The 24,342-nt window shown below is 41.1% G+C and overlaps 1 protein-coding gene across 5 annotated transcripts in view; it reads left to right on the top strand.

Annotated features, from left to right (window-relative positions):
* Positions 1-24,342, top strand: part of LOC139751290 (uncharacterized) — a 126,096-nt gene that overhangs the window by 24,855 nt on the left and 76,899 nt on the right. For all 5 annotated transcript variants that reach the window (XM_071666613.1, XM_071666612.1, XM_071666615.1 and 2 more), the window contains exons 5-7: positions 1,453-1,559; positions 12,845-12,966; positions 19,293-19,441. In XM_071666613.1, the coding sequence (XP_071522714.1) occupies positions 1,453-1,559; positions 12,845-12,966; positions 19,293-19,441 (378 nt within the window). The remainder of the gene's footprint in view (positions 1-1,452; positions 1,560-12,844; positions 12,967-19,292; positions 19,442-24,342) is intronic.

Below are 24,342 nucleotides of genomic sequence, written 5' to 3'. Positions count from 1 at the left end.
ATAAAGGCAGACAGTATGAATTGTGTACATGTGTCTATATGTATATGTCTGTGTGTGTATATATATGCATACATTGAGATGTATAGGTATGTATATTGTGCGTGTGTGGACATGTATGTATATACATGTGTATGTGGGCGGGTTGGGCCATTCTTTCGTCTGTTTCCTTGCGCTACCTCGCTAATGCGGGAGACAGCAACAAAGCAAAAATAAATAGATATATATATTTTTTTTTTTTTTTTGCTTTGTCGCTGTCTCCCGCGTTTGCGAGGTAGCGCAAGGAAACAGACGAAAGAAATGGCCCAACTCACCCCCATACACATGTATATACATACGTCCTCACACGCAAATACACATACCTACACAGCCTTCCATGGTTTACCCCAGACGCTTCACATGCCTTGATTCAATCCACCGACAGCACGTCAACCCCGGTATACCACATCGCTCCAATTCACTCTATTCCTTGCCCTCCTTTCACCCTCCTGCATGTTCAGGCCCCGATCACACAAAATCTTTTTCACTCCATCTTTCCACCTCCAATTTGGTCTCCCTCTTCTCCTCGTTCCCTCCACCTCCGACACATATATTCTCTTGGTCAATCTTTCCTCACTCATTCTCTCCATGTGCCCGAACCATTTCAAAACACCCTCTTCTGCTCTCAACCACGCTCTTTTTATTTCCACACATCTCTCTTACCCTTACGTTACTTACTCGATCAAACCACCTCACACCACACATTGTCCTCAAACATCTCATTTCCAGCACATCTATCCTCCTGTGCACAACTCTATCCATAGCCCACGCCTCGCAACCATACAACATTGGTGGAACCACTATTCCTTCAAACATACCCATTTTTGCTTTCCGAGATAATGTTCTCGACTTCCACACATTCTTCAAGGCTCCCAGATATATATATATATATATATATATATATATATATATATATATATATATATATATATATATATGTATATATATATATTTTTTTTTTTCATACTATTTGCCATTTCCCGCGTTAGCGAGGTAGCGTTAAGAACAGAGAGCTGGGCCTTAGAGGGAATATCCTCACCTGACCCCCTTCTCTGTTCCTTCTTTTGGAAAATTAAAAAAAAACAAGAAAGGGGAGGATTTCCAGCCACCCGCTCCCTCCCCTTTTAGTCGCCTTCTACGACACGCAGGGAATATGTGGGAAGTATTCTTTCTCCCCTATCCCCAGGGATAATATATATATATATATATATATATATATATATATATATATATATATATATATATATATATATATATACATATATATGCAGTGACTGAAATGCAGAATAGAAAATCCCATTAAGTGCCTTCCCATTTCACTTTGGTTTTTGTATATCTGTTGGTATCTGTTTTATACAGTAGCTATTTTTAGTGTTTGCACACTTATTGATGTCTAATAATGAATATTTCTGACAGGTGTTGCTCTTCTGGTTGTGTTGCCATTATGTTTACTTCGAAATCTAGACAGTCTAGCATCAATGTCAGCCTGTTCAATTGGATTCTACTTTTTCCTCATCACTGTTGTAAGTTTAACTTTTCTCTCATGAGTTTAGTTTTTGAATTGCATCTAAGTATAATTATCATTTTATTATCAAGAGTTCTCTTTACTGAAGTTCTCCAATTTGGAAAGTACTGTTTTCTCAGTAAGGTTTAATCATGTATATGTAGATTTTTTTTACTTGATTGCTGGTTCCTAAGTTAGCAAGTAGCATGTGTATTGCACCAAAACCACAGCTGCCTATGCACAGCTAGGACCCACAGGTATTTCCATGGTTCACCCCAGACCTCACTTACCCTGGTTCATTTCATTGACAGCACATCCCACCCAGTATACCATAGTTTCAATTTGCTTTATCCTGTCCATGCGTGCCTTTCACCTTCCTGCACATTCAGGCCCCAGTCATTCAAAATATTTTTCACTCCGTCCTTATGTTTCCAGTTTGGTCTCCCCTTTCTCTTCGTTCTGTCCACTTCTGACACATATATCCTCTTTGTCAACCTTTCTTCACTTATTGTGTCTATATGTACAGACCATTCCTACATGCTCTCTTCTTTTCTATCAATCACACTCATTAACACACATCTCTCTTACCGTTCCATTACTTACTTGATCAAACCACCACACTTCACATATTGTCCTTAAGCATTTCATTTCTAACACATCCACCCTCCGCACTGGCTTTTCTATAGCCTATGCCTTGCACCCATATATTATTATTGGGACTTCTATTTCTTCATGCATACTTGTTTTTGCCCTCCCACAAAACATATTCTTTTTCCATCCACCTTCATTTTTACCCATATCAATCTAGAAGTTACTTCCCAACACTCTATCACTTACTCCCACAACTTTTGCTTCAGGAGTAGTGCTACTCCTTCCTTAGCTCTTGTCCTCTCGTCAACCCAAAACCTTATGACTAGACATTTCCAAAAACTCTTCCACTTTACCCTTACGTTTTATTTCAGTCAGAGCCAGGACATCCAGATTTCTTTCCTCAAACATAAATTCATATACATATATTATGTATATGGGGATTGGGGAGAAAGAATACTTCCCACGTATTCCCTGCGTGTTATAGAAGGCGACTAAAAGGGGAGGGAGCGGGGGGCTGGAAATCCTCCCCTCTTTTTTTTTTTTTTTTTTTAATTTTCCAAAAGAAGGAACAGAGAAGGGGGCCAGGTGAGGATATTCCCTCAGAGGCCCAGTCCTCTGTTCTTAACGCTACCTTGCTAACGCGGGAAATGGCGAATAGTTTGAAAAAAAAAAAAAAAATTATCTTCAAATCATTTTCCCTAACCCTCTCACTTTGCACGCCACCTCGACCAAAACACCCTATATCTGCTGCTCTATCATCAAACTCATTCAACAAACCTTCAAAATACTCACTCCATCTTCTCACATCACCACTTCTTGTTATCACCTCCTCATTAGCCCACTTCACTGAAGTTCCCATTTGGTCCCTTGTCTTATGCACTTTACCTCCTTCCAAAACATCTTTTTATTCTCCCTAGAATTTAATGATACTCTCTCACCCCAACTCTCATTTGCCCTCTTTTTCACCTCTTGCACCTTTCTCTTTACCTCTTGCCTCTTTCTTTTATACATCTCCCACTCATTTGCATTATTTCCCTGCAAAAATCATCCAAATGCCTCTCTCTTCTCTTTCACTAATAATCTTACTTTTTCATCCTACCACTCACTACCCTTTCTAATCTGCCCACCTCCCACGCTTCTCATGCCACAGACTGAGAAGAGGTAGTAAAAACTTTGCGGAAGATAAAAGCCGGCAAGGCAGCAGGTTTGGATGGTATTGCAGTATCATTTATAAAAAAAAAGGGGTGACTGTATTGTTGACTGGTTGGTAAGGTTATTTAATGTATGTATGACTCATGGTGAGGTGCCTGAGGATTGGCGGAATGCTTGCATAGTGCCATTGTACAAAGGCAAAGGGGATAAAAGTGAGTGCTCAAATTACAGAGGTATAAGTTTGTTGAGTATTCCTGGTAAATTATATGGGAGGGTATTGATTGAGAGGGTGAAGGCATGTACAGAGCATCAGATTGGGGAAGAGCAGTGTGGTTTCAGAAGTGGTAGAGGATATGTGGCTCAGATGTTTGCTTTGAAAAAGTATGTGAGAAAAACTTAGAAAATCAAATGGATTTGTATGTAGCATTTATGGATCTGGAGAAGGGATATGATAGAGTTGATAGAGATGCTCTGTGGAAGGTATTAAGAATATATGGTGTGGGAGGTAAGTTGTTAGAAGCAGTGAAAAGTTTTTATTGAGGACGTAAGGCATGTGTACGTGTAAGAAGAGAGGAAAGTGATTGGTTCTCAGTGAATGTTGGTTTGCGGCAGGGGTGCATGATGTCTCAAGGGTTGTTTGATTTGTTTATGGATGGGGTTGTTATGGAGGTGAATGCAAGAGTATTGGAGAGAGGGGCAAGTATGCAGTCTGTTGTGGATGAGAGGGCTTGGGAAGTGAAGCAGTTGTTGTTCTCTGATGATACAGTGCTGGTGGCTGATTCATGTGAGAAACTGCAGAAGCTGGTGACTGAGTTTGGTAAAGTGTGTGAAAGAAGAAAGCTGAGAGTAAATGTGAATAAGAGCAAGGTTATTAGGTACAGTAGGGTTGAGGGTCAAGTCAATTGGGAGGTAAGTTTGAAAGGAGAAAAACTGGAGGAAGTGAAGTGTTTTAGATATCTGGGAGTGGATTTAGCAGCAGATGGAACCATGGAAGCGGAAGTGAATCATAGGTTTGGGAGGGGGCGAAAGCTTTGTAGCATTGAAAAATATGTGGAAGTTGAGAATGTTATCTTAGAAAGCAAAAATGGGTATGTTTGAAGGAATAGTGGTTCCAACAATGATATATTGTTGCGAGGCGTGGGTTATAGATTGAGTTGTGCGGAGGAGGGTGGGTGTGCCGGAAATGAGATGTTTGAGGACAATATGTGGTGTGAGGTGGTTTGATTGATGAAGTAATGAAAGGGTAAGAGAGATGTGTGGTAATAAAAAGAGTGTGGTTGAGGGAGCAGAAGAGGGTTTTTTGAAGTGGTTTGGTCAAATGGAGAGAATGAGTGAGGAAAGATTGACCAAGAGGATATTTGTGTCAGAGGTGGAGGGAACGAGAAGTGGGAGACCCAATTGGAGGTGGAAAGATGGAGTGAATAAAATTTTGAGTAATCGGGGCCTGAACATGCAGGAGGGTGAAAGGCAGGCAAGGAATAGAGTGAATTGGAACGATATGGTATACCGGGGTCGACATGCTGTCAGTGGATTGAACCAGGGCATGTGAAGCGTCTGGGGTAAACCATGGAAAGTCTTGTGGGGCCTTTATGTGGAAAGGGAGCTGTGGTTTTGGTGCATTATTACATGACAGCTAGAGACTGAGTGTGAACAAAAGTGGCCTTTGTTGTCCTTTCCTAGCGCTACCTCGCACACATGCGGGGGAAGGGAGTTGACATTTCATGTGTGGCAGGGTGGCAACGGGAATGAATAAGGGCAGACTATGAATTATGTACATGTTTATATATGTATATGTCTTTATATATACCCACATACGCATGTATATACATACATGTCCACACACGCAAATATACATATATACGTATACATGTATATACACACACAGACATATACATATGTACACGTGTACATAATTCATACTGTCTGCCTTTATTCATTCCCATCGCCACCTCACTACACATGGAATAACATCCCCCTCCCCCCTCCTGTGTGCGAGATAGCGCTAGGAAAAGACAACAAAGGCCCCATTCATTCACACTCAGTCTCTAGCTGTCATGCAATAATGCCCGAAACCACAGCTCCCTTTCCACATCCAGGCCCCACAGAACTTTCCATGGTTTACCCCAGACGCTTCACGTGCCCTGATTCAATCCATTGACAGTGCGTCGACCCCGGAATACCACATCGATCCAATTCACTCTATTCCTTGCACGCCTTTCACCCTTCTGCATGTTCAGGCCCCGATCACTCAAAATCTTTTTCACTCCATCTTTTCACCTCCAATTTGGTCTCCCACTTCTCGTTCCCTCCACCTCCAACACATATATCCTCTTGGTCAATCTTTCCTCACTCATTCTCTCCATGTGCCCAAATCATTTCAAAACACCCTCTTCTGCTCTCTCAACCACGCTCTTCTTATTTCCACACATCTCTCTTACCCTTACGTTACTTACTCGATCAAACCACCTCACACCACATATTGTCCTAAAACTTCTCATTTCCAGCACATCCACCCTCCTGCACACTACTCTATCCATAGCCCACGCCTCGCAACCATACAACATTGTTGGAACCACTATTCCTTCAAACATACCCATTTTTGCTCTCCGAGATGATGTTCTCGACTTCCACACATTCTTCAAGGCTCCCAGCATTTTTGCCCCCTCCCCCACCCTATGATCCACTTCTGCTTCCATGGTTCCATCTGCTGCCAGATCCACTCCGAGATATCTAAAGCACTTTACTTCCTCCAGTTTTTCTCCATTCAAACTTACCTCCCAATTGACTTGACCCTCAACCCTACTGTACCTAATTACCTTGCTCTTATTCACATTTACTCTTAACTTTCTTCTTTCACACACTTTACCAAACTCAGTCACCAGCTTCTGCAGTTTCTCACATGAATCAGCCACCAGCGCTGTATCATCAGCGAACAACAACTGATTCACTTCCCACGCTCTCTGATCCACAACAGACTTCATACTTGCCCCTCTTTCCAAAACTCTTGCATTCACCTCCCTAAAAACCCCATCCATAAACAAATTAAACAACCATGGAGACATGACACACCCCTGCCGCAAACCTACATTCACTGAGAACCAATCACTTTCCTCTCTTCCTACACGTACACATGCCTTACATCCTCGATAAACATTTTTCACTGCTTCTAACAACTTGCCTCCCACACCATATATTCTTAATACCTTCCACAGAGCATCTCTATCAACTCTATCTCTTGACCTCCTGTCTCTTTCTTTTATACATCTCCCACTCAATTGCATTTTTTCCCTGCAAAAATCGTCCAAATGCCTCTCTCTTCTCTTTCACTAATACTCTTACTTCTTCATCCCACCACTCACTACCTTTTCTAATCAACCCATCTCCCACTCTTCTCATGCCACAAGCATCTTTTGCGCAATCCGTCACTGATTCCCTAAATACATCCCATTCCTCCCCCACTCCCCTTACTTCCATTGTTCTCACCTTTTTCCATTCTGTACTCAGTCTCTCCTGGTACTTCCTCACACAAGTCTCCTTCCCAAGCTCACTTACTCTCACCACCCTCTTCACCCCAACATTCACTCTTTTCTGAAAACCCATACAAATCTTCACCTTAGCCTCCACAAGATAATGATCAGACATCCCTCCAGTTGCACCTCTCAGCACATTAACATCCAAAAGTCTCTCTTTCGTGCGCCTGTCAATTAACACATAATCCAATAACGCTCTCTGGCCATCTCTCCTACTTACATAAGTATACTTATGTATATCTCGCTTTTTAAACCAGGTATTCCCAATCATCAGTCCTTTTTCAGCACATAAATCTACAAGCTCTTCACCATTTCCATTTACAACACTGAACACCCCATGTATACCAATTATTCCCTCAACTGCCACATTACTCACCTTTGCATTCAAATCACCCATCACTATAACCCGGTCTCGTGCATCAAAACCACTAACACACTCATTCAGCTGCTCCCAAAACACTTGCCTCTCATGATCTTTCTTCTCATGCCCAGGTGCATATGCACCAATAATCACCCATCTCTCTCCATCAACTTTCAGTTTTACCCATATTAATCGAGAATTTACTTTCTTACATTCTATCACATACTCCCACAACTCCTGTTTCAGGAGTATTGCTACTCCTTCCCTTGCTCTTGTCTTCTCACTAACCCCTGACTTTACTCCCAAGACATTCCCAAACCACTCTTCCCCTTTACCCTTGAGCTTCGTTTCACTCATAGCCAAAACATCCAGGTTCCTTTCCTCAAACATACTACCTATCTCTCCTTTTTTCACATCTTGGTTACATCCACACACATTTAGGCACCCCAATCTGAGCCTTCGAGGAGGATGAGCACTCTCCGCGTGACTCCTTCTTCTGTTTCCCATTTTAGAAAGTTAAAAAAAATACAAGGAGGGGAGGATTTCTGGCCCCCCGCTCCCGTCCCCTCTAGTCGCTTTCTACGACACGCGAGGAATGCGTGGGAAGTATTCTTTCACCCCTATCCCCAGGGATAATATATATATACATATATACACATACACACACACATACATGCGCACATATACACAGGGCAGATATAGGGTGTTTTGGTCGAGGTGGTGTGCAAAGTGAGAGGGTTAGGGAAAATGATTTGGTAAACAGAGAAGAGGTAGTAAAAGCTTTGCGGAAGATGAAAGCCGGCAAGGCAGCAGGTTTGGATGGTATTGCAGTGGAATTTATTAAAAAAGGGGGTGACTGTATTGTTGACTGGTTGGTAAGGTTATTTAATGTATGTATGACTCATGGTGAGGTGCATGAGGATTGGCGGAATGCGTGCATAGTGCCATTGTACAAAGGCAAAGGGGATAAGAGTGAGTGCTGAAATTACAGAGGTATAAGTTTGTTGAGTATTCCTGGTAAATTATATGGGAGGATATTGATTGAGAGGGTGAAGGCATGTACAGAGCATCAGATTGGGGAAGAGCAGTGTGGTTTCAGAAGTGGTAGAGGATGTGTGGATCAGGTGTTTGCTTTGAAGAATGTATGTGAGAAATACTTAGAAAAGCAAATGGATTTGTATGTAGCATTTATGGATCTGGCGAAGGCATATGATAGAGTTGATAGAGATGCTCTGTGGAAGGTATTAAGAATATATGGTGTGGGAGGCAAGTTGTTAGAAGCAGTGAAAAGTTTTTATCGAGGATGTAAGGCATGTGTACGTGTAGGAAGAGAGGAAAGTGATTGGTTCTCAGTGAATGTAGGTTTGCGGCAGGGGTGTGTGATGTCTCCATGGTTGTTTAATTTGTTTATGGATGGGGTTGTTAGGGAGGTGAATGCAAGAGTTTTGGAAAGAGGGGCAAGTATGAAGTCTGTTGGGGATGAGAGAGCTTGGGAAGTGAGTCAGTTGTTGTTCGCTGATGATACAGCGCTGGTGGCTGATTCATTTGAGAAACTGCAGAAGCTGGTGACTGAGTTTGGTAAAGTGTGTGAAAGAAGAAAGTTAAGAGTAAATGTGAATAAGAGCAAGGTTATTAGGTACAGTAGGGTTGAGGGTCAAGTCAATTGGGAGGTGAGTTTGAATGGAGAAAAACTGGAGGAAGTGAAGTGTTTTAGATATCTGGGAGTGGATCTGGCAGCGGATGGAACCATGGAAGCGGAAGTGGATCATAGGGTGGGGGAGGGGGCGAAAATTCTGGGAGCCTTGAAGAATGTGTGGAAGTCGAGAACATTATCTCGGAAAGCAAAAATGGGTATGTTTGAAGGAATAGTGGTTCCAACAATGTTGTATGGTTGCGAGGCGTGGGCTATGGATAGAGTTGTGTGCAGGAGGATGGATGTGCTGGAAATGAGATGTTTGAGGACAATGTGTGGTGTGAGGTGGTTTGATCGAGTAAGTAATGTAAGGGTAAGAGAGATGTGTGGAAATAAAAAGAGCGTGGTTGAGAGAGCAGAAGAGGGTGTTTTGAAATGGTTCGGGCACATGGAGAGAATGAGTGAGGAAAGATTGACCAAGAGAATATATGTGTCGGAGGTGGAGGGAACGAGGAGAAGAGGGAGACCAAATTGGAGGTGGAAAGATGGAGTGAAAAAGATTTTGTGTGATCGGGGCCTGAACATGCAGGAGGGTGAAAGGAGGGCAAGGAATAGAGTGAATTGGAGCGATGTGGTATACCGGGGTTGACGTGCTGTCAGTGGATTGAATCAAGGCATGTGAAGCGTCTGGGGTAAACCATGGAAAGCTGTGTAGGTATGTATATTTGCGTGTGTGGACGTATGTATATACATGTGTATGGGGGTGGGTTGGGCCATTTCTTTCGTCTGTTTCCTTGCGCTACCTTGCAAACGCGGGAGACAGCGACAAAGCAAAAAAAAGAAAAAAAAAAAAATATATATATATATATATATATATATATATATATATATATATATATATATATATATTTAATACATAACTGCCCACATATGCACATATACATGGTTATACATATCAGCATATACATACACATGTACATATTCATACTTGCCTGCCTTCATCCATTCCTGTCGCTCCCCTGCCCCACAGGAAAACAGCATCACTACCCCCTGCTTCAGCGAGGTAACGCCTTGAAAACGGACAAAAAAAAGGCCACATTCGTTCACACTCAGTCTCTAGCTGACCTGAGTAATGCACCAAAACCACAGCTCCCTATCCACATGCAAGCCCCACAGACCTTTCCAAGGTTTACCCTAGACACTTCACATGCTCTGGTTCAGTCCATTAACAGCATGTTGACACTGGTATACCTCATAGTTCCAGTTTACACTATTCCTTGCACACCTCTCACCCTCCTGTATGTTCAGCCCCGATCACTTAAAATCTTTTCACATCATCCTTCCATCTCCAATGTGGTCTCCCACTTCTCCTTCCCTCCACCTCTGACACATATATCCTCTTTGTCAACATTTCTCCACTCTTTCTCTCCATTTGTCTAAACCATTTCAACACACCTCTTCTGCTTTCTCAAGCACACTCTATTTATTACCACATCTCTCTTACCCTTTCATTAATTACTCGATCAAACCACCTCACACCACATATTGCCCTCAATATTTCATTTCCAACTCATCCACCCTTTCTATAGCCGTACAATTCTTTCTATAGCCCATGCCTCGCATCCATATGACATTGTTGGAACTACTGCTCTTTGAAATGTATCCATTTTTACTCTCCAAGATAATGTTCTCTCCTTCCACACATTCTTCATCACTCCCAGAACCTTGGCCCCCCTCCCCCACCCTGTGAATCACTTCCGCTTCCATTGTTCCATCCACTGCTAAGTCCACTCCCAGACATCTAAAGCACTTCACTTCCTCCAATTTTTCTCCATTCAAACTTACATCCCAAGTAAGTTGTCCCTCAACCCTACTGAACCTAATAACATTTCTCTTATTCACATTTACTCTCAACTTTCTCCTTTCTTACATTTTACCAAACTCAGTCACTCATCTCTGCAGTTTCTCTCCCGAATCAGCCATTAGAACTGTATCATCAGTGAACAACAACTAACTCACTTCCCAGGCCTTCTCATCCCCAGCAGACTGCATACTCGCCCCTCTCTCCAAAACTCTTGCATTTACCTCCTTAACCACCCCATCCATAAACAAATTTAACAACCATAGGGACATCACACACCCCTTCCGCAGACCAACATTCACTGGGAACCAGTCACTCTCATCTCTTCCTGCTTGTACACATGTCTCACATCCTTGGGAAAACCTTTTCTTTGCTTCTAGCAACTTGCCTCCCACACCATATACTTTTAAAACCTTCCACAAAGCATATATTGGAAAAGATCTCAGTTGAGTATGTGATCAAGTAAATTCCTTCTAATCCATGGGGAAATGAAACATGATAAGTTCCTATACTGCATTTTCATCTAATGATCACATCATTAGGGGAGATATAAAAAAGAAATATAACATGCAGGAGGGTGAAAGGAGGGCAAGGAATAGAGTGAATTGGAGCGATGTGGTATACCGGGGTTGACGTGCTGTCAGTGGATTGAATCAAGGCATGTGAAGCGTCTGGGGTAAACCATGGAAAGCTGTGTAGGTATGTATATTTGCGTGTGTGGACGTATGTATATACATGTGTATGGGGGTGGGTTGGGCCATTTCTTTCGTCTGTTTCCTTGCGCTACCTCGCAAACGCGGGAGACAGCGACAAAGCAAAAAAAAAAAAAAAAAAAATAACTTAGTTGATATACAAGAAAAGACATAGCTTGGACACCATTTGGTAAACAACTGACTACCCAATTGGAGGTCGGGTGCGTTCAATTCTTGCAACATGCGTGTCGTTGAATTTATTAAGTGAAGAAGAAAGGGAACTGTTTACAAATTTTATCAGTGTTAAAGCCATCCAATGTGTATAGACCTTCTCTAATATTAATGTTACAAATCTTTGTGTATTTTATAAAAGAAGAAACAATTATATTTGTTGTGGTACAGGAGTTAGAGCTAATAACTGAGATGGTATTACTTCAGTCAGTCCAATGATCATAATTTTTAACATGATTAAACAAGGATTTCATTCTTGTCCTGTTCTTATACTATATTTAAGTCATACAGAAAGATCCTTACAAGTTTGCGTAACATAAAACCTATTGCAGTTTTTACACGGCACTCTATAAACACTGCCTGCAGAACTTTCTGGTGAGATCTTGATTAAGATATTCTTTATATTATTGTTGTTGCTGAATGCAAATATACATTAAAGGATTTAAGCAACATGTAAAAATATTACAAAAAGGGAGAACTAAAAGGTTCTTGGTGTCAAGGGGAGGTTTGGGTTTAACGCCATAAAATTATTTCTTTGCCAACTTAAGGGATACTTCAATGAAAGATCTAGGATACTTTAACTTGGATCCAATAGAATATATCCCAGTAAACTCATCATCAATAAACTCTGGGCTGCAAATATATAATGCCCTAAGGAACTTAGACTTGAATGATGATATTTTAACTCTGTCATGTTGAGCTGAGTAGTAATGGATATTTAAGCATACATAGGTAGGTCTTCTGTGTATGTTAAATATGTGTTCATCCCTATGGATCATGCTGTCTAAAAATGGTAAAATACCATTATTTTCAGTGTCTACAATTAAGTTGATGGAAGGTACTAAAATGTTAAGTAAAGGGAGAACTGTTTGTAAATTTTCATTTATTGGCCAAACACAAAGAACATCTACATACCAAAACCAAATTGCATTAAAAGGTAAGATATCCTTTAGTAAGTTTTTTCAAAGAGTTCCGTGTAAAGATTACTTCTTACAGGTGAAGGAGGGTTACCCATTGCCATACCAAATTTCTAAGTATAATATTCTCCATTGACTTGAAATACAGTCTTTTATACACAATTTTATCAGTTCAATAAAACACTTTGAAACAGGTATGTGAATATTATCCAAGATATCAACTAAATATTCAAATGTATTCATAAGTAGGTTTAGCCTGCTCCCACTGCAGTCCTCATAGGAAAAGATAGTGTGTATGAATATTCTTAAGTCTAATAAATGTAATTATATTTACAGGTTTTTTGGTATGCCTTTCCAAAATTAATGGATGGGTCTTGGTATCATGTTGCTGAACTGTGGCGACCATCTGGAGCACTTCAGGTTCTTCCCATTTATGTACTTGGTCTGTCCTGCCAAAGGTTAGTATCAGGAGTTAATTCTTATGTATCATTTCTGCTGTGGTTTAATGTTTTCTTAGAAAAAAATATTTATCGTGTCCAACATAGCAAAACGTGCTCCAATCAAAGGCCATCTCATATGAAAGAATTAAGGTGAGAGAAAAAGAAAGTAGAAATTAATCAGGGCTCTGCAGGTGTTTGTAGCCTTGATTCTTAAAGATGGATAAGTTAAACTTATAGGGGAAAACAAAAGGAGGAAGATCATCTCAAAATTTAGCTCTACAAGGGAAGAAAGTGATATCTTAATGGGCCATTCTTAAGTGGCCAGTCTCCACACAGAAACTGTGGGAAGCTGCAGGTAAGTACACATGCTGACAGCTCATGTGAACAGTGGCAAGAATACTGTTAGTAGGAGAGAGAGAGAGAGAGAGAGAGAGAGAGAGAGAGAGAGAGAGAGAGAGAGAGAGAGAGAGAGAGAGAGAAGAGAGAGAGAGACTTTGATTTGATTCCACTGTGGTTAATAAAAAGGTTGGGAAACGGGTACCCCAGATTTGTGAGCAATATTCCATGCTTGGGCATATAAAACCCCTTTAGATATGAAAACGTGGGAAATGGCTATACTCCATACTAGGGCATATAAAACCCCTGTAGATAGGAAAACGTGGGAAACGGCAATCACGTAGGAAAAAAGAAATTAGTTATAGCACCTATTCGACACCCCCAGCTTTTGGAAAGCAGATTTTGTTATTGATTATGTGGAGTTTCCAGCATAGAATGGAGGATATGGTTATAAGCAACACTTTTATATTATTATGAGTTTGAATTGTGGTGGTTTGAAAGTGAATAGAGAAAAGCAAATAACTCTTTGATAGAAATATAGGAAGTTCGTTTTAGCACTAGGAGGATCAGTGTGGATAGAAGTGCGGTTCACTGAGAAACGTCATAAAGGGAAAGAACTCTTAGATATATTGTGGAGGAGATGTAGAGGATATGGCAGCCAGCCAGCTAGCACATGAAAGATATTTAAGAGCAAGGAATGAGTACTACAAAGTATGGAGGAAGGAGCAGAGGGATTTTGAAATGATAGCATTGCGGAAAGTGCAGAAGATAGTTCAAAACTTTTTCATAAGTTCATCACGAATAGACTTTCAGTGAAAGAGCAACTAATCAGGCTAAAGGACTTGAAGGAAAGCATTCTTGAGGAGTTGAATGACAAGTTCAAAAGTGTTTATATTGTGGAGGGCAATAAAGTGGGAGGGAAATGAAGTCTTGGGATGAATGTAACATAATCATTCTATTATGACAACTTGTTCTGAATTGAAGTGCAGAGGCACTTGCTACACTACTATAAATGTTAAGTAAGTTATAGTGGAAAGTGTAGTTGCAAATATACAGAAGAGGGCAAATGTATGTATATCTAAGAAAGGATCAGAAAACTGCTCTCATATTTTTGCCAGTCTTACTCTTAAGTGTGGTTTGTAAAACATTAGAAAAGGTAATTAGAAAGCAGATGAATGATTGCTTTCAAGGAGGAAACTTTCTAACTGGGAGACAAAATAGTTTTAGGAAAAGGACATATACACCCAATCCTCTAGACTTCTATGACAAGATGAGCTTTATCTTAGGTTGTATTCTTTGACTGATGCAAAGTATTTGACACTGATCATCATCAGAGGTTGTTTAAAAAGCTAGATCTGTAGGCAAGTTCATTTGAGGGGTGGGCACCTTTGCTGGATAGATGACTACCTTATTGGAAGGGAGCAAAGAATGCAGGTAAGAGGAGGATTCTGGAAGTGGGTTGAGGTTACATGTTGCATGCTGCAGGGTTTGGTTTTGGGCCCACTACTATTCTCAGTATATATGAATGACTTACCTGACAGACTGGAATTTTATCAAAACATGCTTGTGGATGATGGTAAGGTCATGAGAAAAATAAAGAATGATTGCATCATCCCAGAAGGGGATCTGGACAAACTCAAAGGTTGTTGAGATGAAATGGATGATGAGATTTGATCCACTTTAAGTACAAGGTTATGAAGATAGGACAAAGCAAAAGAACTAAATTACAAGAATCTGCATGTGAGAGATCTTAGGGTTGACTTTGATATGTTTGCATGATTATTCTCTAGATACATGTATATATATATTATATTTTATTTTTATATTTTATTATACTTTGTCGCTGTCTCCCGCGTTTGCGAGGTAGCGCAAGGAAACAGACGAAAGAAATGGCCCAACCCCCCCCATACACATGTATATACATACGTCCACACACGCAAATATACATACCTACACAGCTTTCCATGGTTTACCCCCGACGCTTCACATGCCTTGATTCAATCCACTGACATCACGTCAACCCCGGTATACCACATCGCTCCAATTCACTCTATTCCTTGCCCTCCTTTCACCCTCCTGCATGTTCAGGCCCCGATCACACAAAATCTTTTTCACTCCATCTTTCCACCTCCAATTTGGTCTCCCACTTCTCCTCGTTCCCTCCACCTCCGACACATATATCCTCTTGGTCAACCTTTCCTCACTCATTCTCTCCATGTGCCCAAACCATTTCAAAACACCCTCTTCTGCTCTCTCAACCACGCTCTTTTTATTTCCACACATCTCTCTTACCCTTACGTTACTTACTCGATCAAACCACCTCACACCACACATTGTCCTTAAACATCTCATTTCCAGCACATCCATCCTCTTGCGCGCAACTCTATCCATAGCCCACGCCTCGCAACCATACAACATTGTTGGAACCACTATTCCTTCAAACATACCCATTTTTGCTTTCCGAGATAATGTTCTCGACTTCCACACATTCTTCAAGGCTCCCAGAATTTTTGCCCCCTCCCCCACCCTATGATCCACTTCCGCTTCCATGGTTCCATCCGCTGCCAGATCCACTCCCAGATATCTAAAACACATATATATATTTTTTTTTTTTGCTTTGTCGCTGTCTCCCTCATTTGCGAGGTAGCGCAAGGAAACAGCCGAAAGAAATGGCCCAACCCACCCCCATACACATGTATATGCATACGTCCACACACGCAAATATACATACCTACACAGCTTTCCATGGTTTACCCCAGACGCTTCACATGCCCTGATTCAATCCACTGACAGCACGTCAACCCCGGTATACCACATCGATCCAATTCACTCTATTCCTTGCCCTCCTTTCACCCTCCTGCATGTTCAGGCCCCGATCACACAAAATCTTTTTCACTCCATCTTTCCACCTCCAATTTGGTCTCCCACTTCTCCTCGTTCCCTCCACCTCCGACACATATATCCTCTTGGTCAATCTTTCCTCACTCATTCTCTCCATGTGCCCAAACCATTTCAAAACACCCTCTTCTGCTCTCTCAACCACGCTCTTTTTATTTCCACACATCTCTCTTACCCTTACATTACTTACTCGATCAAACCACCTCACACCACACATTGTCCTCAAACATCTCATTTCCAGCACATCCATCCTCTTGCGCACAACTCTATCCATAGCCCACGCCTCGCAACCATACAACATTGTTGGAACCACTATTCCTTCAAACATACCCATTTTTGCTTTCCGAGATAATGTTCTCGACTTCCACACATTCTTCAAGGTTCCCAGGATTTTGGCCCCCTCCCCCACCCTATGATCCACTTCTGCTTCCATGGTTCCATCCGCTGCCAGATCCACTCCCAGATATCTAAAACACTTTACTTCCTCCAGTTTTTCTCCATTCACACTTACCTCCCAGTTGACTTGACCCTCAACCCTACTGTACCTAATAACCTTGCTCTTATTCACATTTACTCTTAACTTTCTTCTTTCACACTTTTTACCAAACTCATTCACCAGCTTCTGCAGTTTCTCACATGAATCAGCCACCAGCGCTGTATATATATATATATATATATATATATATATATTCCCTGGGGATAGGGGAGAAAGAATACTTCCCACGTATTCCCTGCGTGTCGTAGAAGGCGACTAAAAGGGGAGGGAGCGGGGGGCTGGAAATCCTCCCCTCTCGTTTTTTTTTTTTTTTTAATTTTCCAAAAGAAGGAACAGAGAATTGGGCCAGGTGAGGGTATTCCCTCAAAGGCCCAGTCCTCTGTTCTTAACGCTACCTCGCTAATGCGGGAGGTGGCGAGTAGTTTGAAAGAAAAAGAAAAAGAAGTATATATATATATATATATATATATATATATATATATATATGACCACAAACTGGTAAATTTCGTTAAATCTTATTTGTGGTGGTGACAGGACCGTAAATCAGAAGGCACCTCCCCACCCAGCGCACCCTTCAGCACTAAAGCTGGCAGGAAGAAAACCTAGAAGGAACACTTAGGGGTAGGGGTGGCATCTGGCTTAGTTGAAGGTAAGGGTGAGTAAACATGATTGACATCTTGATTTGATGATACTGATTGCTGATAGGCAGGATGCAGGCCTTTTATTTCATCCCCCGTAGGAGCTAGGGTTAGGTGAAGGGGTTGGAGTTGCTCTATTGAAGCATGTATAGCACTTAAGTGCTCTCTTAAATTATTATTACACTGTTACTTGCTTCATGCAAATAGGTTTTTCTGTGTTTAACCTGTAAATCCTGTGCACATAAATCATATCTTGCTGGATATTGAAATGCTTTTGCTTTAAGACCCAAATGAACTTGTCTGCCAGTTTTATTTCTGTATTCAAAATGATCCTTTTTGTGTAATTTTGCTGTCACTGTTGCTATTATCACTGTCTCCTTGAGTGGGCTGTATCATCATGGAAAGTTTTTTCATTTGTTGATTGACAGTATGTGAACTTCATTGTTAGTGCATCCAATCATCAGTATCATCTTCACAAATTCTTGTTGACCTCTCTACTGGGATCTATCCCTTTAGTGCATCATCACAGTTTTGCTGTTTACGTTTTCTCATTAGAAATATTAAACCCTTCAAAATTTTTGGCTGATGTTACTAGACTTTGCCTGCTTGAGGTAATACCACAAATGAAAAGTCACTTTTGTTGCGGCTGTATCTTTTTCTTTTGAGAGAATAGAGTACAGTCTTGTCAAAGAACTTCTTGCTTCATAGGAGTACATCTTGTATCTGCCACTGAGTGTAGGACAGCCTTGGAGTGCTAGGAGCTTTTGGAAAAAGGGCCTATGGATAACACTAGGACTCTTTCAGAAAGGGCTTATCATCAGATGAAAATAACTAGCTGTGTCTTTGTTATCAGATGTGGGTGTAGGTCACAGTTAATGCCAGGCATTCTTTTGTGGAGGCAGTCATTGTGTCCCATGTTCCTGCCAGTGCCTAGGTGTCATCTTTGATTTTGAACTGCTACTCGAAGGCATTATCTATGCTTGCGTCAAAAACTATATGCGACAACTAACCCAGTAATTTATTTCATTAGTAGCATTTTATTATCCTTTAGTATAGGGGAGAAAGAATACTTCATGTTGTACATGGTATTTAAGAGGGGTGGAAGTAGGAGGTGTATTATATCTCCAAAGGAAAGATCAGAGGAAGGAGCTAAGTGAGGAAAGTTCCTACCTAACACAGGCATCAGCGAACAAGCATGAAAGAAAAAACAAAACATTTCATGTCATGAATAATTTCCTAGTCCATGGGCTACATCAGGGAAGTGCTTTGGGGACAGATATCTCATGAAAACATTGTGCATCACTAATATTGCAGCATTTGGGTGGGCATAACAGTTATCCAATAGAACAGTTTTACAGTTCTCGGCCAGTCCTACCTTGTGACTCTCCTTCTGAGCCTCCACATGTAAATGATGGTTAGGCATCGTGGGAGTCACTTCATGCATGATCTAGGCATATGTACAAAATCATAGGCACAATCTTCAATTTTTTCAGGGTATGAGGGTGATGATGCTGAGAAGAGATATTTCTGACTGCAGACTGTTTTACCTTGATTGATGAAATTTGCTATTCAGGTTTCTGCTGTGTAAAAGTTCTAGAAACTATAATTTATTAGATTCTGACAGAAGAACTGGGACAATTAATTCTTTGCAGAGGTTTGAGACACATTGGTCTCTCAGCTTTCTTCTTTTTATTAGGTATATCAGGGCACTTTTGATTCTTTTCCTTTCATTTCATTTTTCATCCCACAACCTTTATTACCATTTCTAATTTTAAAGAACTTTGTTCCCAAATACTGGATTTATTCTCATATGCTTATTTTGAAACTTTGATGAACACTTCATTGTGATTCAACCGCTCTCTTTCAGTTATCAACTCATTTTAATCATTATCACTGATTGGTCTTGAATATATTTACCAAAACATTTTAATGTTTTTGGCATGATACAGCTCTGATGTTTTATTTTCATTTTTCAGCAATGTGTTTGAGATCTATGATTCCATCCCAGATCCTGATATTCCAAAGATGAGATCTGTTGTGAATCATGCACTCAATCTCTGCTGTGCACTCTACATTTCTGTTGGCTTCTTAGGTTATGTGGCATTTACTGACCAGGATTTGTCAGGTAAGTTTTCAGGCATATTTTTTTTTTTACTTGCATGTTTGTTGCCATTTAACAAATACAGCTTTCAGCATTTTGATTTGGTATGGAAGACTATTCAATGGAAGGCTGTCTCCTGATCACCTATATATGTTGCTGACAGCTTTCTTAGGTTGTGGCCTTTACTGAGCAAAACTCTCATGGTGAATCTTTAGAGGTATATTTTTAGCTTGCACATTTGCTGCCATTTAGCAAATTAAACTTTGAATTATATCAGTGTTTTATATAGGGGCAATTTGCTTTCATTGGGCTGATCCAGGGCTTGTGAGGCAGTTAAGGTAAACAATAGAATGTGTGCAGGGCTTGGATGTGGATGATATGCTCTGGTTTTGGTTCATTATAATTGACAGCTAGAATGGAGGTATGCAAACGTAGCCATTATTCCTCTGTTCCTGACGCTGCTGTATTTTATCAAATTTGGTGAAACCTTTGTGTAGAAAATGAATAAAAGTCTTGTTTGGTTAAGATCTTTTCAGTTGCAGTTGTGATTCATTTTGGAGGGTGGAAGGTGTGCATGAGAAGCCAGACCATAAATTGGCTAATTATTCCGTCATTGACGATTACAGTTTCACGTGGTGCCCTAGGCACCACATATTCAGTGTTCACAGGTTCCTGTCCTCTGATGAATCAGCACGCTCAATATTTGCTGCCTATCCCTCACAACTGGGCTGCATTTCCTGAAAAAAAATAAAGGCTTGGTGTTCAGGGCCTTTTCTCATCAACAGCCTCTAGAACATATAAAATAGCCCCTTCTGATCTCTCTTGCTCATTTTAATCTTTCTACCTCCACTCCCTTGGTTACTTGTTTTGTCTAATTCCAAACTGTGCTCATGGTCGTTTATTGTGATTTCTCATAATGTGTAACTTAGTTTTTGAGTTTCATTACTTCCGTCAATAATTGCATTTGATTTTTAATTTTACTAACAACTCCAAAATTGATTTCTGGTTTTACATTTGTTATCCCTACCTCTTACTTTCGTTTTGTGGATCATGCCACAAATGTCTGATCTTGATATTCCTTCTTTAGATCCATTTCTGGCTAATATCAGCTTGGAAAGAATGAGCAACCATAGACTGTGATGAGCAGGTATAACTTGACTGCATGTAGTAGTATGCTGTATGGTATAACTGGGGTGTCTAAATGTATGTGGATGTAACCAAGATGTGAAAAAAGGAGAGATAGGTAGTATGTTTGAGGAAAGGAACCTGGATGTTTTGGCTCTGAGTGAAATGAAGCTCAAGGGTAAAGGGGAAGAGTGGTTTGGGAATGTCTTGGGAGTAAAGCCAGGGGTTAGTGAGAGGACAAGAGCAAGGGAAGGAGTAGCAGTACTCCTGAAACAGGAGTTGTGGGAGTATGTGATAGAATGAAAGAAAGTAAATTCTCGATTAATATTGGTAAAACTGAAAGCTGATGGAGAGAGATGGGTGATTATTGGTGCATATGCACCTGGGCATGAGAAGAGAGATCATGAGAGGCAAGTGTTTTGGGAGCAGCTGAATGAGTGTGTTAGTGGTTTTGATGCACGAGACCGGGTTATAGTGATGGGTGATTTGAATGCAAAGGTGAGTAATGTGGCAGTTGAGGGAATAATTGGTATACATGGGGTGTTCAGTGTTGCAAATGGAAATGGTGAAGAGCTTGTAGATTTATGTGCTGAAAAAGGACTGATGATTGGGAATACCTGGTTTAAAAAGCGAGCTATACATAAGTAGACGTATGTAAGTAGGAGAGATGGCCATAGAGTGTTATTGGATTACGTGTTAATTGACAGGCGCGCGAAAGAGAGACTTTTGGATGTTAATGTGCTGAGAGGTGCAACTGGAGGGATGTCTGATCATTATCTTGTGGAGGCTAAGGTGAAGATTTGTATGGGTTTTCAGAAAAGAAGAGTGAATGTTGGGGTGAAGAGGGTGGTGAGAGTAAGTGAGCTTGGGAAGGAGACTTGTGTGAGGAAGTACCAGGAGAGACTGAGTACAGAATGGAAAAAGGTGAGATCAGTGGAAGTAAGGGGAGTAGGGGAGGAATGGGATGTATTTAGGGAATCAGTGATGGCTTGCGCAAATGATGCTTGTGGCATGAGAGAGTGGGAGGTGGGTTGATTAGAAAGGGTAGTGAGTGGTGGGATGAAGAAGTAAGATTATTAGTGAAAGAGAAGAGAGAGGCATTTGGACGATTTTTGCAGGGAAAAAATGCAATTGAGTGGGAGATGTATAAAAGAAAGAGACAGGAGGTCAAGAGAAAGGTGCAAGAGGTGAAAAAGAGGGCAAATGAGAGTTGGGGTGAGAGAGTATCATTAAATTTTAGGGAGAATAAAAAGATGTTCTGGAAGGAGGTAAATAAAGTGCGTAAGACAAGGGAGCAAATGGGAACTTCAGTGAAGGGCGCAAATGGGGAGGTGATAACAAGTAGTGGTGATGTGAGAAGGAGATGGAGTGAGTATTTTGAAGGTTTGTTGAATGTGTTTGATGATAGAGTGGCAGATATAGGGTGTTTTGGTCGAGGTGGTGTGCAAATTGAGAGGGTTAGGGAAAATGATTTGGTAAACAGAGAAGAGGTAGTAAAAGCTTTGCGGAAGATGAAAGCCGGCAAGGCAGCAGGTTTGGATGGTATTGCAGTGGAATTTATTAAAAAAGGGGGTGACTGTATTATTGACTGGTTGGTAAGGTTATTTAATGTATGTATGACTCATGGTGAGGTGCCTGAGGATTGGCGGAATGCGTGCATAGTGCCATTGTACAAAGGCAAAGGGGATAAGGGTGAGTGCTCAATTTTTTTTTTTTTCCAAAAGAAGGAACAGAGAAGGGGGCCAGGTGAAGATATTCCTCAAAACCCAGTCCTCTGTTCTTAACGCTACCTTCGCTATCGCGGGAAATGGCGAATAGTATAAAAAAAAAAAAAAAGTTGAGTATTCCTGGTAAATTACATGGGAGGGTATTGATTGAGAGGGTGAAGGCATGTACAGAGCATCAGATTGGGGAAGAGCAGTATGGTTTCAGAAGTGGTAGAGGATGTGTGGATCAGGTGTTTGCTTTGAAGAATGTATGTGAGAAATACTTAGAAAAGCAAATGGATTTGTATGTAGCATTTATGGATCTGGAGAAGGCATATGATAGAGTTGATAGAGATGCTCTGTGGAAGGTATTAAGAATATATGGTGTGGGAGGCAAGTTGTTAGAAGCAGTGAAAAGTTTTTATCGAGGATGTAAGGCATGTGTACGAGTAGGAAGAGAGGAAAGTGATTGGTTCTCAGTGAATGTAGGTTTGCGGCAGGGGTGTGTGATGTCTCCATGGTTGTTTAATTTGTTTATGGATGGGGTTGTAAAAAGTGATTGGTTCTCAGTGAATGTAGGTTTGCGGCAGGGGTGTGTGATGTTTCCATGGTTGTTTAATTTGTTTATGGATAGGGTTGTTAAGGAGGTGAATGCAAGAGTTTTGGAAAGAGGGGCAAGTATGAAGTCTGTTGTGGGTGAGAGAGCTTGGAAAGTGAGTCAGTTGTTGTTCGCTGATGATACAGCGCTGGTGGCTGATTCATGTGAGAAACTGCAGAAGCTGGTGACTGAGTTTGGTAAAGTATGTAAAAGAAGAAAGTTAAGAGTAAATGTGAATAAGAGCAAGGTTATTAGGTACAGTAGGGTTGAGAGTCAAGTCAATTGGGAGGTGAGTTTGAATGGAGAAAAAGTGGAAGAAGTAAAGTGTTTTAGATATCTGGGAGTGGATCTGGCAGCAGATGGAACCATGGAAGCGGAAGTGAATCATAGGGTGGGGGAGGGGGCGAAAATCCTGGGAGCCTTGAAGAATGTGTGGCAGTCGAGAACATTATCTCGGAAAGCTAAAATGGGTATGTTTGAAGGAATAGTGGTTCCAACAATGATATATCGTTGCGAGGCGTGGGCTGTGGATAGAGTTGTGCGCAGGAGGGTGGATGTGCTGGAAATGAGATGTTTGAGGACAATGTGTGGTGTGAGGTGGTTTGATTGAGTAAGTAATGTAAGGGTAAGAGAGATGTGTGGAAATAAAAAGAGCATGGTTGAGAGAACAGAAGAGGGTGTTTTGAAATGGTTTGGTCACATGGAGAGAATGAGTGAGGAAAGACTGACCAAGAGGATATATGTGTCGGAGGTGGAGGGAACGAGGAGAAGTGGGAGACCAAATTGGAGGTGGAAAGATGGAGTGAAAAAGATTTTGTGTGATCGGGGCCTGAACATGCAGGAGGGTGAAAGGAGGGCAAGGAATAGAGTGAATTGGATCGATGTGGTATACTGGGGTTGACGTGCTGTCAGTGGATTGAATCAGGGCATGTGAAGCGTCTGGGGTAAACCATGGAAAGTTGTGTGGGGCCTGGATGTGGAAATGGAGCTGTGGTTTCGGGCATTATTGCACGACAGCTAGAGACTGAGTGTGAACGAATGGGGCCTTTGTTGTCTTTTCCTAGTGCTACCTCGCACACATGAGGGGGGAGGGGGATGGTATTCCATGTGTGGCGGGGTGGCGATGGGAATGAATAAAGGCAGACAGTGTGAATTGTGTGCATGGGTATATATGTATGTGTCTGTGTGTATATATATATATGTGTACATTGAGATGTATAGGTATGTATATTTGCGTGTGTGGACGTGTATGTATATACATTGTGTATGGGGGTGGGTTGGGCCATTTCTTTTGTCTGTTTCCTTGCGCTACCTCGCAGATGCGGGAGACAGCGACAAAGCAAAAAAAAAAAATATTGTCTTCTTATTTTCTTGGTTAAGGCAGGAAAAGTCTCAGACTCCTCCCCCATAATAGTGAGAATAACAAAGACTTTATGAGTACACCAATAGCTTTTATTCAGGGAATAATTTGAGTAAACTATCGTCATTGTTGCCAT

This window comes from Panulirus ornatus, chromosome 11, assembly GCF_036320965.1.
Source record: "Panulirus ornatus isolate Po-2019 chromosome 11, ASM3632096v1, whole genome shotgun sequence".
Lineage (NCBI taxonomy): Eukaryota > Metazoa > Arthropoda > Malacostraca > Decapoda > Palinuridae > Panulirus > Panulirus ornatus.
Note: the sequence above shows the minus strand (reverse complement) of the source record. Positions and strands in the feature narration are given on the sequence as shown.